The 16,009-nt window shown below is 35.8% G+C and overlaps 1 protein-coding gene across 3 annotated transcripts in view; it reads right to left on the reverse strand.

The window, feature by feature from the left end:
* Nucleotides 1–1,146: 1,146 nt before the first annotated feature.
* RUFY2 (RUN and FYVE domain containing 2) overlaps nt 1,147–16,009 on the reverse strand; it is a 42,456-nt gene continuing 27,593 nt past the window's right edge. For all 3 annotated transcript variants that reach the window (XM_020869877.2, XM_020869873.2, XM_070470738.1), the window contains exons 14-18: nt 15,093–15,222; nt 14,694–14,788; nt 7,930–7,978; nt 3,373–3,450; nt 1,147–3,281 (exon numbers count right to left, since the gene is read on the reverse strand). In XM_020869877.2, the coding sequence (XP_020725536.1) occupies nt 3,138–3,281; nt 3,373–3,450; nt 7,930–7,978; nt 14,694–14,788; nt 15,093–15,222 (496 nt within the window). In that variant the 3' untranslated portion in view covers nt 1,147–3,137. The remainder of the gene's footprint in view (nt 3,282–3,372; nt 3,451–7,929; nt 7,979–14,693; nt 14,789–15,092; nt 15,223–16,009) is intronic.

Consider the following 16,009-nt stretch of genomic DNA (forward strand, 5'->3'; position numbering starts at 1 on the left):
TATATTCAAACCACTGATGTTGATACTTTTTATATACTAGTTACTTCTGAGGATGTGCTGCTTTCAGAAGATTTGGGTTGATGTATTTTACTATTAGCTCTACAAGAAGTAGTTTAAGAGGACAATGGTTCACCTCTGCATAAACTACAAGTCTTAATAAGCAGACATCTGGAATAGAGCTTGGAGAAGAATTAGTGATACTCTTTTAATTTCTCCTGGACAACACTGTAAATACAAAACCTAAAGATGAGTTTAGGTGACTTCAGGAGTATAAACTCGGCTAATTCTATATTTTCAGATATTTATCCAGCATAGCTCTGAAATATTAACCATCTAGGAGGTATCTGGACTTAACGTATCTTCATAATTGTGTTACCTGCAGATGGGAGTGTTGGAAGTTTAGATTCTAGCTCTAGACTTTAGAAGAAATCCCCTCAGCACTTGACTGAAGTACCAAAAAAAAAGTTTCCCAAAAGTGATAGTTGTAAGTTCTCAAAATGTCTTAGACTACGTTAAGGTTCTCGGTGACATGAGATTCACTACAAGTACAAAGGTATTTACCGTGGAGTATAATTCTAACAGGTGTATTCAGTTTCCAGCCCGATAGTTAAAGCATATGGCATAACTGTATAGTGACTACTTTTTAAAATGTAAGAGTCCATGTCTTGAGAGTCTTGCGATTGGATTTTGCATCTAATTTGTTTCGAGTTTTAGAGCCATTGTATTTAATACTTTTATGTAGCAAGGAAAAAAGGTGCTTTATTTTTAATCCCTTTGATCAATATGGCTTTTTTTCCCAAATTGGCTAATGGATCAAAATGAAACCTGTCAATGTGAATTCAGTTATTGAACTTGTTACTTGTTTTTGCTAGAAATGTTATTAATGTAATAAATATCAATGTGGGAGATGAGTATGGCGTCTGTCCTAGAATGCTTTGTGTCAGTTAATGATTAGAAATCAAATTGGTAGAAGGTACTATGTCTAACTGAATATTAGACTAAAGTGACAAAGGAATGATTTCTGCTGTTCTTAAAGAAGGCAGCTTGGTAGCATAAGTGGAACCTATCAACTGGAGCAATGATTCATCTTACTGCCTGTACTCACTCCCTTAATTACTAGGCTCACACCACTTTTCTAAAACAGGCTTAATTTTTCAGGTGTTTTATTTGTTATATAAAATTCACATTTTAGAGAAGTGTGAATATGAGAATTACAATCACAATTCCTTGGCACCATGATAGCGTTAGATGATAATACTACTAGATGAGGGAACGGTACACAAAGTTCACAAAATACAAAGTTCTATTACATGAAATCCAAAATTATGGTTTTTAGATACAAGTCAAAACAAAATGGAGCAAGTTTCAATTTCTTCTTAGAAAAAGCCTGCCTATAAAAGGCCCAAATCAATGGCAATGAGTGGTGAAGAATTTAAATTGGGACTAAAAATCATGGTTTATTTGTTGAATGAAACCAGGCTTGGCATTTAAGAGAATCACTAAGTTCAAGCACAATAATAAAAAACAGCACTTGAAATTTTTCATTTTTGCTTATTCTCGTCATAAAAATGTTAACCCATCCCATCAGTACAAAACAGTTCAAAGAATATAATTCATGTTTCAAATACTCCTATCAGAGCATTAAAGACCACCTATAAATCTATGTCCATTCTGATTTAAGACTAAAAACTGACTGGATTATGGAAAAGAAATCTGAAAGTAAAATAGTGGTTTCATACTTTGGCAACTTAGAAAATTAATTTTAAACCTCAACAGAAGTATGTACTCGGGATAACAATCCTGTAGAGTAAGCAATGCTACCTTAGTGTGGAGGGAGTAGTCATGATTTATTCACTAGTGCTCTTAGGAGTAATGTGGATACCAATAATGGCATGTTTAAAAGGTACAGACTCAAGTGCATGATTTAAATTAAGACTTAAGAAAAAAGTAGAACCCCAAGTGGTGATGCTGTTGAAACAGTTATGCAAGGGTAGTTTTAAAGATTAAATTCTTGATATGCTATAAACTATTAACAGGGATTAGTGTTTACTGACTTTATGCTTGAAATAGTGCAAGTATGTATGCAATGGCAGGGCTGAAAGTCCATCTTCAGTCTGCTCTAGGCCCTGGCTTGGTGCTAATAAATGGTATTTTACTCTACTGTAGTAGACTGCCACAGTGTAATGCTTCCTAAAAGTTACTGGACTGGAGAGGTAATACAGAACTTTTTAACTCAAACCTGTCATAATCAAAGGCAAAGTTTAACTGTATTTTAGATTTCTCCTTAAATGCTTAAGGGAAAATCAGGAGCCTATAATCCTGGCTATTACATTTTTTTTCTAGGAAAGTTTATGTTTTGACTTTTTTTTGGCCATGCTCATGTGGTACCAGGGATCCAACCTGTGCCCCCTTGCAGTGCAAGTGTGGAGTCCTAACTACTAGACTGCCAGAGCAGTTCCTATGTTTTGACTTTTAAAGGTGTGAGTCCTAAGAAATGGACATAACTTATTTTCAAAATAAAAGGTTTTGAGACAAAATACCTCTTTCACCCACTGTATCTGAAAGTCCAGCAAAATACCACATTGACTACAGAGAAGGCATTTTCTAATGCAAAATGGGCAGAGGAGGGGAAGCAAATACAGTTGACACTTTACCAAGCTAATGAAAAACCTGTTGAAATATTAATACTTCTAAAATGTGCAGTTCCAATTGTTCTTGGAGAACTGTGAAGCTTTAAAGTGCATTAAGAAAAAAATTACAGGCACCATCAAATATCAATTTGACAATCTGGAGTATAATCTGAAACCCTATTTTTAAGAAGGCCTTTACAAAATAAGGCAAACATGTAGGCTATGCTCTCTGGCCTCTCCATGGCATTAAGAAAAGAGTTACATGATAACTACAGTCAGAAATTAGGCTAAGGTTACTTTAAAGCATGCCCTGTTATTGAATAAAAATGGCAAAGGAAATCTCACATTATACATTGAGTTCCTGTGAGTTGAATATGTGAAAGTAAAATGTACCAATGCTGTCTGAAAGCTGCTTAAGGGCTGTCTGAATACACTGTACACATGTTCATATGTAACATTCATCATTCATTGTAGGTACTTCTCATACATTAGAATAGTTCTGGAATATTATGGCAAGTTAGATGAGCATCTTTGAATTAGTAATGCGTGACAGGAATCACAAACCCGTACTGGCTTCGGTGAAGAAGGCAAAGGCAGTTCGTTGTCAGAACAGGCATTACAGAAAATTTCCCCACAATTTCTACAGTGGTGCTATTAAATGGAAAAATCAGAGGGGAAAAAATGAGTAAAATTAGCCATATTTGCACCAAAACTTTTGGATTCACTTCCTATTCTCCCTTACCTTTCTCTTAGACAGTGAGAATTCCTTTTCACAAAGTTTACAATGTGTTGCTTCTTTGTCTTTCAACCAGACCAGTCCCTGGTAGAGGAAAAATATGATTAATGCTCAAATTAGTACTAAAAGATACTTGAAAACATTTCTGACCAAGAGCATTTTATAGGAATGTGCACGTAGATAAACCAAAAATGAGTCCTTTTTTTGACAGATTTACTGAAACAGTTGTAGATTAAACAAATGTGGAATTTCCTTCAAAATAATTGAGGAAAAAGGGACATGCTTATATAAATAAGATTGGCCATATATTGATTAAAAAAATAGTGAAACTGGATGATGGTTCATTTTACTCTCTACAACTGAATACTGGAACATTTCATGACAAATGTTTTTAATAAAAATCCACTATGGATAGTAACTATAAGGAAAGAACCTTAATATCTAGTCCAAAAACATTTAAAGATAAGTTTTCACTGTGAAATACATGAGTTTGGCATTATGTATATATTATACACAGCTAATCCACAAAATTTGAAGAGAATTTGTAAATCAGATGATTGAGTCCTTTAGACTTCACCTTAAATTCGTTCTACACGGCTATAAATTTCCTTTTTTTTTTTTAAGAAAAAGTATTTTTTTTTCCCCTTTCTGTGACTCACAAATTTAATCAATACTATGTAAACTTTTATAGCAAATGTAAATAGTCTTAAACAGGTAGAAGTTAATGATGCCTAAAATTTCTAACTAACTTGACTCATTCTTAACCAACCAAAATCTTAGCTAGGAAAAGCATTTTTCCCCCTATGAAAGCAACTTTGTTAGGTGGTGCCCATTTTATAACGAGAAGACCTAAATTTGAAAGGAGTCCTGTATTTCTGATTAATCTCATCACATGTCCCTTTTGGAAACAGCCCAAACTAAGCTACACTGCTGCTGCTGCTTCCACAGAACTAAGTATATCTGACTCTAACTTAAGTACATCTGATTCTAATTTGGAAGAGGGAGCGAGCAACATAGGACCTACAGCAGCTAACGAGAGAAAAATCTTACAAGCAGAAAGCCCACACACATTATCAAAAGCCTGAGTTTTCTTGAAAGCCTCTTCTACCTGACAGCAAAATTCTTGGAAGAAATTAAGACGAAGAGAGAGTAAGCACTGAGGGACTGCAAGGTTAATACCAGCTATTTTTATTTCACAGTCTTAGTAACCAGCACCTATTGTCTGATATAGCAGAGGTAAGACAAATGGTATTGGATTACTGCACTTCAGGCACTCTTAAGGCTTCTTAGAACACAGGATTGTAAGAAGTGAAGACATAAAAACAAAAAAAACCCTAGACAGCTCCCATCAGATACAGAGAGACTGACCAGCAGAGTCACATGATTTGAATCATGGACTTTTTTTTTTAAAGCAAGATGAGGCCTTGAAGATAATTCAATCTGACTTGAACACCATAAAAAGGAAACTGATTTGCCAAATATCCCAAAGCCACAAAGTGCAAGCAACTTTGCTGCCCAGGTATGTTTGTAAGGACGAGAGCCTGACATGAAGCAGATTTCCAAACACCATCATTTGGTTCAAAAGTAAGTAACCTTCTGACATCAGGGTTGAGCTTCCAACTTTATTTCCAGACTTAGGAACTCACCTTGCACCTCTCTCAAGGAGAAAAGCTGTACAATGTAGGGTAAGCCTAGTGCATTAGCTAGAAGGGACCTCAGAATAGCACCCTCAAGCTTTCATTTTACAGATAAGAAAAACTTAAGATCCAGGGAGCTGAAGTTGCTTCCTCAACAAAACAAAGCTGTTTACAAGTAGAGTCAAAATTAAAGGGGGCAAGCTACTGCTCTGCAAACAAATGGCTATTTTTCTCTGCCTTTGGCATTCCAGAATGTCAGCTACTCAGGTTAAATCCTCCAAATGGTATTAAGGATCCTTCTCTGAACAAACTCAACTGCTCCAGAGAGAAGTCTTTTTTCTTTTTTCCATTTATTTTTAATAATAATTTTTAGTTGGAGGCTAATTACTTTACAATATTGTAGTGGTTTTTGCCATACATTGACATGAATTGACATGGATTTACAGAAGTCTTGTAGATAACCAATACTGGGAGAAGATACCCAACAGATTGGAAGTTGACAGATTTCTCTTTGGTCAAGGCCTCCCTGTCTACTATTACAAGTCGTCCCCACCCACCTAACCAACAAACACCAGGCTTCAAAGATTTTTTGTGCCTTTCATCGAAACTGGGAGATTTTCTAACATTTAAGGAATGATTTGGGCATGAAGTACTCCAGCCAAATAAACAAATACAAGAAAAGAATTCAGAGGAAACAGAATGGCAGCAATAAAAGAAAACATTAAAGAAATTATAATGGAATATCCTCAGACATAAAACAAGATGTTATTTTAAAAAGGAAAAATGAGCAAATAGGAGCCTGCTGAATATTAAAAATATAGTAACAGAAATGTCTCACAGAAGGTTGAAACTGAATACAACCAAACCTTTAGGTTTAGTTTCCAGTTTATAGGATTAAATAAGGGGATAGAGTTAAAAATAAGACTACTATGAAGAAGAAATCAGATAAAATCCAAAATGTAAGAAACTAAAATAGCTGTCCCAGACCCATCAACTAGACAATAGTAAGCACCAAAAAAAAAAACAAAAGTCATATATAAATCCATTTTCATACACATAAAAATGGAAATCTGGATAATGTAGGCTAGATATGAACAATAAAACTGTTAGAAAAACAATGATTAACAAAAACAGAGGACTGTTACTGTAGGGAAGGGAATGCAATCAGGGAGCAAACATGTTCTATTACAAGCTAAAACAGTACGCTAGCATTTTTAAGTTGTACTGTACATGTCCTCTTGCATATATGATATATATTTCACAGTGAAAAATTTTTACAAAAGAGTTTAAAAAATGACAGTTGGGCAAACATCCCTACATATCTCCTAAAAGGGTGTGAGAGCAGAATAAAGGCATACAGATTCATAAAATCTTTTATTATTCATTCACATTTTCTAGGAGGCTACTGAAGGAAGCATCACACAGTGGGAATTCCATGTTGATCAAGTGGTTAGGATTCCATGCTCTCACTGCCTAGCTGGCTAACTATAAAGTTCCACAAGCTGTGTGGCACAGCAAGAAGAAAAAAAAGCATTGAATGAATGACAGCAAAGGGAAATGCCAGGACAAGAGTGACCAGACCAGACTATACAGGAGCAATAAGGCAGAGAACTTCAATAAGGATGACTCTGATGGAAAAAGAAAGAACTAACTGATTCCTTGATTCATTTTTACCATGTGAAAAACTTCTATCAAAAAGCATTTAACAGAAGTGTTTGAAGGTATAAGAAAACTGATTCTCAAATACAACTAAAAAAGGTCAGGGGGAGTAAATATTAACTCTATAGGAATGAAAAGTAGTTCAAGAAAGAAAATACAACTGCAATATATAATACTACCTGCCCCAGCAAGGAACAGTATTTAAATACTCATAATAAAGAATATACAGTAAATATATTTCACAAGAACTTTTACTTAACTACAGGAGAACAGTGAAGAGTAGACAGACCAGGGGGAGAGTTAGCAAAACTCCTCATCCATCATGTTAATGAGGCAATACATAGGTCTGCATAATACTTAAGAAACAGGGAAATGCCAGAAGAAACAATTAAAAGGAATTAAAAGTAGCTCCCTAATGGTGGCAAAAGCTGGAATGGATAAGGGACAAGAGGGTGAAAAACAAAAGACTGCTTCCCTTTTTTTTTTTTTTAAAGTCATCAGCAGACGAATGGATGAGGAAGCTGTGGTACATATACACCATGGAATATTACTCAGCCATTAAAAAGAATTCATTTGAATCAGTTCTAATGAGATGGATGAAACTGGAGCCCATTATACAGGGTGAAGTAAGCCAGAAAGATAAAGACCAGTATACTAACACATATATATGGAATTTAAAAAGATGGTAACGATAACCCAATCTGACTTTTTAAATGACTTTCATGTGATACTTTGGTAAACGAAGTGGGGAGCTTGTGTGGTAACAAGCCATCTGTCATTGAAGTACTCACACAGAGACTATATTTTCTCCTGTTTTAGGAACCTTATATTCAATTGTACCAAATCACTTTCACTCAATTAACATACTCAATATTCAAAGCAACCCTATGCAAAATCATAAGCCAAAATCAGAAGAGGAAACAGACTCCATGGTGATATGTGACTTGATGAAGATCAAAAACTAGTAAGTAACAGACTGGCTCAGGAATTTAAGGATTATCAAATCCAAAGTCAATTTCACTCTAACCATGCCACACTTCATAGGAAAGCAGACAAAACTATTTCCAAGGTCATTTCCAACATGAAGAATTTTAATAATGTGTTTTAGAGGTATAGGGACCAGGTGGACCCCATCATACAAGCTCCCCATTCAGTGCTTCTGCCTCTGTATATCCTAAGATTCAACAACAGTACACAGGGCTTTACCTTCTACTGGAAACTCACAGATATCCATACCTTCCTACTTGAGGAAAATACTTAAACTCACCTGCAATGCTTTGTTGGCTTCTTTTATGTCTTCGATTTTAAGTTTTGATCTAAAAAGATTATAAATTGGTTCAAATTTCAGTACACATTCTAAAATACAGAACATCTAGTAATTCCTTAGAAAGGTACTGAATTTTCATAGGATATAAAACTGTATATACTATATTATTCTTATAATCTTCTTTGGCTAGTGGGATTATGTTTAACATTTTCCTATTACTTCTTAAATGACCTAAAGCAAAAATAGTTTTGAGATTTAAAATTTGCTTTTTTTAAAGAAAGAATGTTGGAATTTTCATGTGGTTATGAACTATTAATGATAGCTATCATTTATTGTAGCTGTCAATAAATAGTTGAGGTACCAGACACTATGCTATAAACTTTGCATGTGTAATCTCATTTAATCTTCAGAAACACTTATAAAGATGAAAACAGTGAGGTCTTATGAGGTTTAGTCACTTGTAACAAGTCACAAGATGGTAACTGAGGAAGCCAGGACTTAAAGCCTCCTCTCTGAGACCCAAAAGCCAGTGAGTTAATCATTATGAACACTCTTTATGTAGCGCATGCTACAGAGTGGTAAGTAAGAGTGGATATACTAAGGAAGATACAATACTTTTTTTACCTTTTAAAAATACGTGTTAGTTAACATGCAGTATTTATCTGTGATCTCCATACCCAGACATGATCATCTCCACATGTCAATGAGTATGTGCATTTCAAATAGAAAAATTATTTACACAGTTCCATATATGACTTAACAATATATTGTGAAAGGCTTAGAGCTACTGACTTGTTATTAAGTATCTGCCACATCATTATATTAAATAGTTACATAATATACCACAAAAAACAATGTAAAGTATGCAACTTACTTCATTACCTACTGATGAATTTTCAACATGTTTCAAATATTTTTGCCATAAAATTATTCATTAAAATTGAAATGACCAAAACATTTGTATTATTCTTAACAACTTAAAAATGAAATAACTGGATTAAAACATACATAAAATACTAAAGTCTGAAGCAGAACATTAGGAACTTGCTTTGCCCTACAAGTGTTCTTTGTTCCAAAACTTAAAAACAGTGTTAGTCTTTTATCTAGCTCATAGCAACTCTTACAGTGAGAATAATAAATGTAAAATCACACAGTGTAAAAATACTAACATAGTAATCAAATTTTCTTAGCTGAACTCACATCTACAAAAAGCACCCAAGGAAAACTGACGCTGATGGGAATTTTGGCCACAATAGTATATACAGAAAAACTGAATATGGAATAAAAATAGCTTACTTAATGGTGTTCACTACAGAAATACTTTCTATATGAAAACTTACTGGTGTTGATTTATTTCTGGTTAAAATGCCTTTATTCACAAATCGGACCCTAAAAAGCATGCTGCCCCTTACACCCTGATACAAATTGCCGAACTCTCCTAAAGAGAGTATCAGTTACAGTTCCAACAAACACAATGTAAAAACAACACCTTTTCCTTGTCCTAGGCAGGGAACAGGTGTCTGTATTATTCATTTTAATTAAATTCCATTTCGGCATACGTATTTAAGTTTCTGAAAATATTTGACCACAGCATGAAAAAAGCATAGAGAAAGGTCAAAATAAAACAGGAGAATGTAATAAATATGATACAATCAATTATGACACTATAGGAAAACATCCCTAAATTATATAAGCCTCAGATAATCCTGACATTCCTCTATGAAGGAAAAAAATCTGTAAGTTTCTTTATATGGAAAGAATAGCATATACAGAACACGACATTGGAAGAGTCCTGGTAATTTATTCTTTACTAAAAGTTTTTCTTGGAATTTAAGCCTCAGTGAGGATAAGGGAGAAGCTGGTTTTTTCCTCTTTCAGTTATTTTAAACTGTCAGTAATTATGACACAGGTTAGTCTAGATTTTTCTTTTTCTAATATTTCATCCTAAAATTTCACATTCCATGTTTTCTCCAAATATTAATATTTCAGGTTTATTACTTTAATCTTCATACTAGACAGTTTATCTACAATTATAAACTTATTCAGAATAATTAACTGGTTTTTTTTCCCCACACCATGCTCATGTGGGATCTTAGTTCCCCAAGCAGGGATCAAACCCAATCCACCTGCAGTAGAAGTAAGAAGTCTTACCCACAGGGCTGCCAGGGAAGTCCTGAATAATTAACATTTAAAGCTTTTCAAAATCTATCAAAATTTCTCTTTATAAGAATCCTTCAGTAAGAAATCAATTAAGAGTAAATATGTCATTATGAAAAGTACTTTTCAAATTAAAATTAATCATTTATATTTTAAGTTGCTGGTTTAGAATGTAAGCACTGGGAAGTAACTTTCAGATCCATCCTGTTCATCTTACAGACAAGAAAACTGATATTCTGCTTGAGATGAGGAAAGGTACTGTGCTAGGTGCTTTCGCATATTTATTCTGTTAATCAGAAAAAGAACCCTATAGGTGTTTTATAACTCCCCAATTGACAAATGGAGAAAGGGATATTACAACTCTCCAATTAACAAATGCAGAGATGAGCTTAAAGAGCTTAAATAAATGGCCCTAAGTCACATGGTTGGTAAAAGCTAAAAGGGATACTTACTCCTGTGAGTGACATTCAGTTCAGTTCAGTCAGTCATGTCCAACTCTTTGTGACCCCAGGGACTGCAGCACACCAGGCTTCCCTGTCCATCACCAACTCCTGGAGCTTACTCACTCATGTCCATTGTGTCGGTGATGCCATCCAACCATCTCATCCTCTGTCGTCCCCTTCTCCTCCTGCCTTCAATCTTTCCCAGCATCAGGGTCTTTTCAAATGAGTCAGTTCTTTGCATCAGGTGGCCAAAGTATTGGAGTTTCAGCTTCAGCATCAGTCCTGCCAATGAATATTCAGGACTGATTTCCTTTAGGATTGAATGGTTGTATCTCCTTGCAGTCCAAGTGATGCTCAAGAGTCTTCTCCAACACCACAGTTCAAAAGCATCACTTCTTCGGTGCTCGGTTTTCTTTGTAGTTCAGGAGTAACATCTATACATGACTATTGGAAAAACCATAGCTTTGACTAGATGGACTTTGTTGCCAAAGTAATGTCTCTGCTTTTTAATAGGCTGTCTAGGTTGGTCATAGCTTTTCTTCCAAGGAGCAAGTGTCTTTTAATTTCATGGCTGCAGTCACCATCTGCAGTGATTTTTGAGCCCCCCAAAAATAAAGTCTGTCACTGTTTCCATTGTTTCCCATCTATTTGCCATGAAGTGATGGGACCAGATGCCATGATCTTAGTTTTCTGAATGTTGAGTTTTAAGCCAACTTTTTCACTCTCCTCTTTCACTTTCATCAAGGGGCTCTTTAGTTCTTTGCTTTCTGCCATAACGGTGGTGTCATCTGCACATCTGAGGTTAGTGACATTTCTCCCGGCAATCTTGATTCCAGCTTGTGCTTCATCCACCCCCGCATTTCACATGATATACTCTGCATATAAGTTAGATAAACAGGATGACAATACACAGCCTTGATGTACTCCTTTTCCTATTTGGAACCAGTCTGTTGTTCCATGTCCAGTTCTAACTGTTGCTTCTTGACTTGCACACAGGTTTTTCAGGAGGCAGGTCAGGTGGTCTGGTATGCCCATCTCTTGAAGAATTTTCCACAGTTTGCTGTGATCCACACAGTCAAAGGCTTTGACATAGTCAATAAAGCAGAAGTAGATGTTTTTCTGGAACTCTCTTGCTTTTTTGATGATCCAACGGATGTTGGCAATTTGATCTCTGGTTCCTCTGCCTTTTCTAAATACAGCTTGAACATCTGGAAGTTGACGGTTCACGTTCTGTTGAAGCCTGGCTTGGAGAATTTTGAGAATTACTTTACTAGTGTGTGAGATGAGTGCAATTGTGCAGTAGTTTGAGCATTCTTTGGCATTGCCTTTCTTTGGGATTGGAATGAAAACTGACCTTTTCCAGTCCTGTGGCCACTGCTGAGTTTTCCAAATTTGCTGGCATGTTGAGTGCAGCACTTTCACAGCATAATCTTTTAGCTCCACTGTAATTCCATCACCTCCACTAGCTTTGTTTGTAGTGTTGCTTGCTAAGGCCCACTTGACTTTGCATTCCAGGATGTCTGACTCTAGGTGAGTGATCACACCATCATGGTTATCTGGGTCATAAGATCTTTTTTGTATGGTTCTGTGTATTCTTGCCACCTCTTCTTAATATCTTCTGCTCTTTGAATTTTGAAATGGTTGGGTCCATATCATTTCTGTCCTTTATTGTGCCCATCTTTGCATGAAATGTTCCCTTGGTATCTCTAATTTTCTTGAAGAGATCTCTAGTCTTTCCCATTCTATTGTTTTCCTCTATTTCTTTGTACTGATCACTGAGGATGGCTTTCTTATCTCTCCTGGCTATTCTTTGGAATTCTGCATTCAAATGCGTATATCTTTCCTTTTTCCCTTTGCCTTTCCCTTCTCCTCTTTTCTCAGTTATTTGTAAGGCCTCCTCAGACAACGATTTTGCCTTTTTGGATTTCTTTTTCTTGTGGATGGTCTTGATCACTGCTTCCTGTACAATGTCATGAACCTCTGTCCATAGTTCTTCAGGCACTTTGTCTATTAGATCTAATCCCTTGAATCTATTTGTCACTTCCACTGTATAATCGTAAGGGATTTGATTTACGTCATACCTGAACGGTCTAGTGGTTTTCCCTACTTTCTTCAGTTTAAGTCTGAATTTGGCAATAAAGACTTAATGATCTGATCCACCGTCAGCTCCTGGTCTTGTTTTTGCTGACTGTATAGAGCTTCTCCATCTTTGGCTGCAAAGAATATAATCAGTCTGATTTTGGTATTGACCATCTGGTGATGTCCATGTGTAGAGTCTTCTCTTGTGTTGTTGGAAGAGGGTGTTTACTATGACCAGTGCTTTCTCTTGGCAAAACTCTATTATCCTTTGCCCTGCTTCATTCCATACTCCAAGGCCAAATTTGCCTGTTACTCCAGGTATCTCTTGACTTCCTACTTTTGCATGCCAGTCCCCTATGATGAAAAGGACATCTTTTATGGGTGTTAGCTCTAGAAGGTCTTGTAGGTCTCCATAGAACTGTTCAACTTCAGCTTCTTCAACATTACTGGTTGTGGCACAGACTTGGATTACTGTGATATTGAATGGTTTGCCTTGGAAAGGAACAGAGATCAGTCTGTCGTTCTTGAGATTGCACCCAAGTACTACATTTCAGACTCTTGTTGACTATGAGAGCTACTCCATTTCTTCCAAGGGGTTCTTGCCCACAGTAGTAGATATAATGGTCATCTGAGTTAAATTCACCCACTCCAATGAATGATAATTCAGTTCAGTTCAGTCGCTCAGTCATGTCCGACTTTGTGACCCTCCATGAACCGCAGCATGCCAGGCCTCCTTGACCATCACCAACCCCTGGAGTCCACCCAAACCCATGTCCATTGTGTCGGTGATGCCATCCAACCATCTCATCCTCTGTTGTCCCCTTCTCCTCCGGGGTCTTTCCAATGAGTCTTTCCAAGCATCAGGGTCTTTTCCAATGAGTCAGCTCTTCGCATGAGGTGGCCAAAGTATTGGAGTTTCGGCTTCAACATCAGTCCGTCCAATGAACACCCAGGCCTGATCTCCTTTAGGATGGACTGGTTGGATCTCCTTGCAGTCCAAGGGACTCTCAACAGATATAATGGTCATCTGAGTTAAATTCACCCATTCCAATGAATGACATTAATGAATGCTAATTTTAAAATTTAGTCATAACTTGAAAAATGCAGATCCTGAACGGTAAGCTTAAAAACTATTTCTGAACTATTAACTTTCCCTTTCAACAAAATTAAATGTCTCATATTATTCTGCATGACCTGTGCCCTCCCAACCTCACTTCATTTTACTTTTTTCTTTTTTGGCTGCGTCATTTATAGGATCTTAGTTTCCTGACCAGGGATCGAACCCACAACTCTGATGTGGACACGCAGAGTCTTAACCACTGGACAACTAGGGAAGTTCCCTTTTGATGCTGTTTGAATTTTCTAACCATATAAAACATCAAAGGGATTTATTTAGGTGATAGAATTATGGGTCACTGTAGCTTTCTTTAATTTCCTGTATTATAAAAAAAAATGACACTTTTTATTTTCTAATGTGACAGTGGTATATTCAATACTAAATCAAACCTTCCAGCATTTACCCTAGATATTTGACAATATGTTCAATCAGGGCACAAAGATGAAGCTAATCCCAAACACAGACAATGTGGAACAAGGAGGAAAATGTGAGAAAGACAGAAATCCATTTCTCCTTCTTGTCCTCATAGAAACTCAGTAACACTTCAATGTGATAGAACCAACCATACTATATGAAGTTAAGCCCCAACTACAGATAGCATCAAATACATCCACTTCTCACAATGGTGGCTCCTTCTCAGAACACTCTGAAAAAGATCTCTCCAACAATTCTGAAAATTTGACTTCTGAGAAAAATATGATCTGGAGAAATTAAACAACAGTCTTAGATTTCATCTACTGGAAAATGTTTGGACCTAAGAGCTATGTCCATTTTAGAAAATAATTTTTAACACAATCTCTCCCCAGTGCACACCCTTATCTGTTAATCTTGAAGTTTTTGTTTGGCTTTGTTTCTAATAGTTGATATCTTTCTTTTTTATATTAAACTTTTATGCCTATTTGGTTTGGCACACTCATAACTTTATAAAAGGCAATGACTACTTAGTAAAAGGAAAAAAGAGAAATTACTCGCTAAGTTTGTTGCCAAGTTCTTGAAGAGCTTGCTCCTGTTCCTGATATATTTTTTTCAACTGCTGATTTTCATCCTGGAGGTTAAGGAACTCCTTCAAAATAATAAAAGACAGAAAATGCAATTTAAAAGAAACAAACTCCACATCATATACATACCATTAAAGGATAGGAATGTATCCTTCAGCTTTTTATAAAAAATAACTGCTCTATTTACTATCAACTATTTTCTATTCATTTAATCCCCTTAATGATATTTTTAAAGAAGACCACTAAAAAAAAAAATAAAGAAGACCACTATACTTTGTTTCCTCTGTATACATGTAAATTATAACTTGATTGTCTTTTCAAGTAACTTTCATCACGACAGGATTTTTAAAGTTTACCACCATTACTTACTTTTTTAAGAGTAATGATCTGTTGGGTCTCATTTCTGAGATGAGATACGGTGTCTTTCTCCTTTTGAAGATCTTCCTGCAAAGTCTGTCTCCATTCCTTCTCAATCTTCAGATCGGTTTCCAGTTGCACCCTTGAATGACAGACAATACAGAGACAAGCTCAGTGCTCTTTCTCTCATGACAGCTGTATGTATTCTTTCTTTAAGAGGATCTCATTGGTTGATTACTTTCACCTTTGTAATTAAATTCTTCAGATTTTCTTTCACAAATACCTTTTTAGAAAACAAGCTCAGTAGCACAAGGTTTTCAGATCTCATATCTCAGTTAATTTGTCAATCACAAAAACCTCTTGTTATCTGTCATTTACTAATTCTACATACATAAATAAGATAAGCATGGATAAGCATGGAAAATGCCTGGAAAGGCACACCATACTATTAAGGCTTGGTTCTGTCTTAGAAATGGAACCATGTTCTGTGCCAAGAGAAAATTTTTACAACAAACTAATGAAAAGTATTGCTCTGATTTAAGAATTATAGCAACCACTAAGTCAATTCAACATCAGTAACAGAGAAATCAATCCTGGTGTCAAGTTCTACTTGACAAGATTATAGTAACAAGATTACTGTTAGAAGCTGACCCATTACAGAACAGATCTAAGACCAAGGAGACACTGGAGGAAAATCCACACTGTCTGAAAAACGCCAGTTCACATCTGAAAGCACTACTTCATCAGTCAAACAACAGGTGCTAGCTGGAAAAACAAAAGTAATCAAAAACTCACATTTTAGGAAAGCCTCCCAAAATATTTCAATAATTATCTCATAAGCAGTTGTTAACAGATAAGGTATACACTAATAATGCTATAGTTCCTTGTACTTTACATTTTAATTATAATGTTATGTCATAATATTGAGA

The sequence above is a fragment of the Odocoileus virginianus genome, chromosome 7, assembly GCF_023699985.2.
Source record: "Odocoileus virginianus isolate 20LAN1187 ecotype Illinois chromosome 7, Ovbor_1.2, whole genome shotgun sequence".
NCBI classification, from domain to species: Eukaryota; Metazoa; Chordata; class Mammalia; order Artiodactyla; family Cervidae; genus Odocoileus; species Odocoileus virginianus.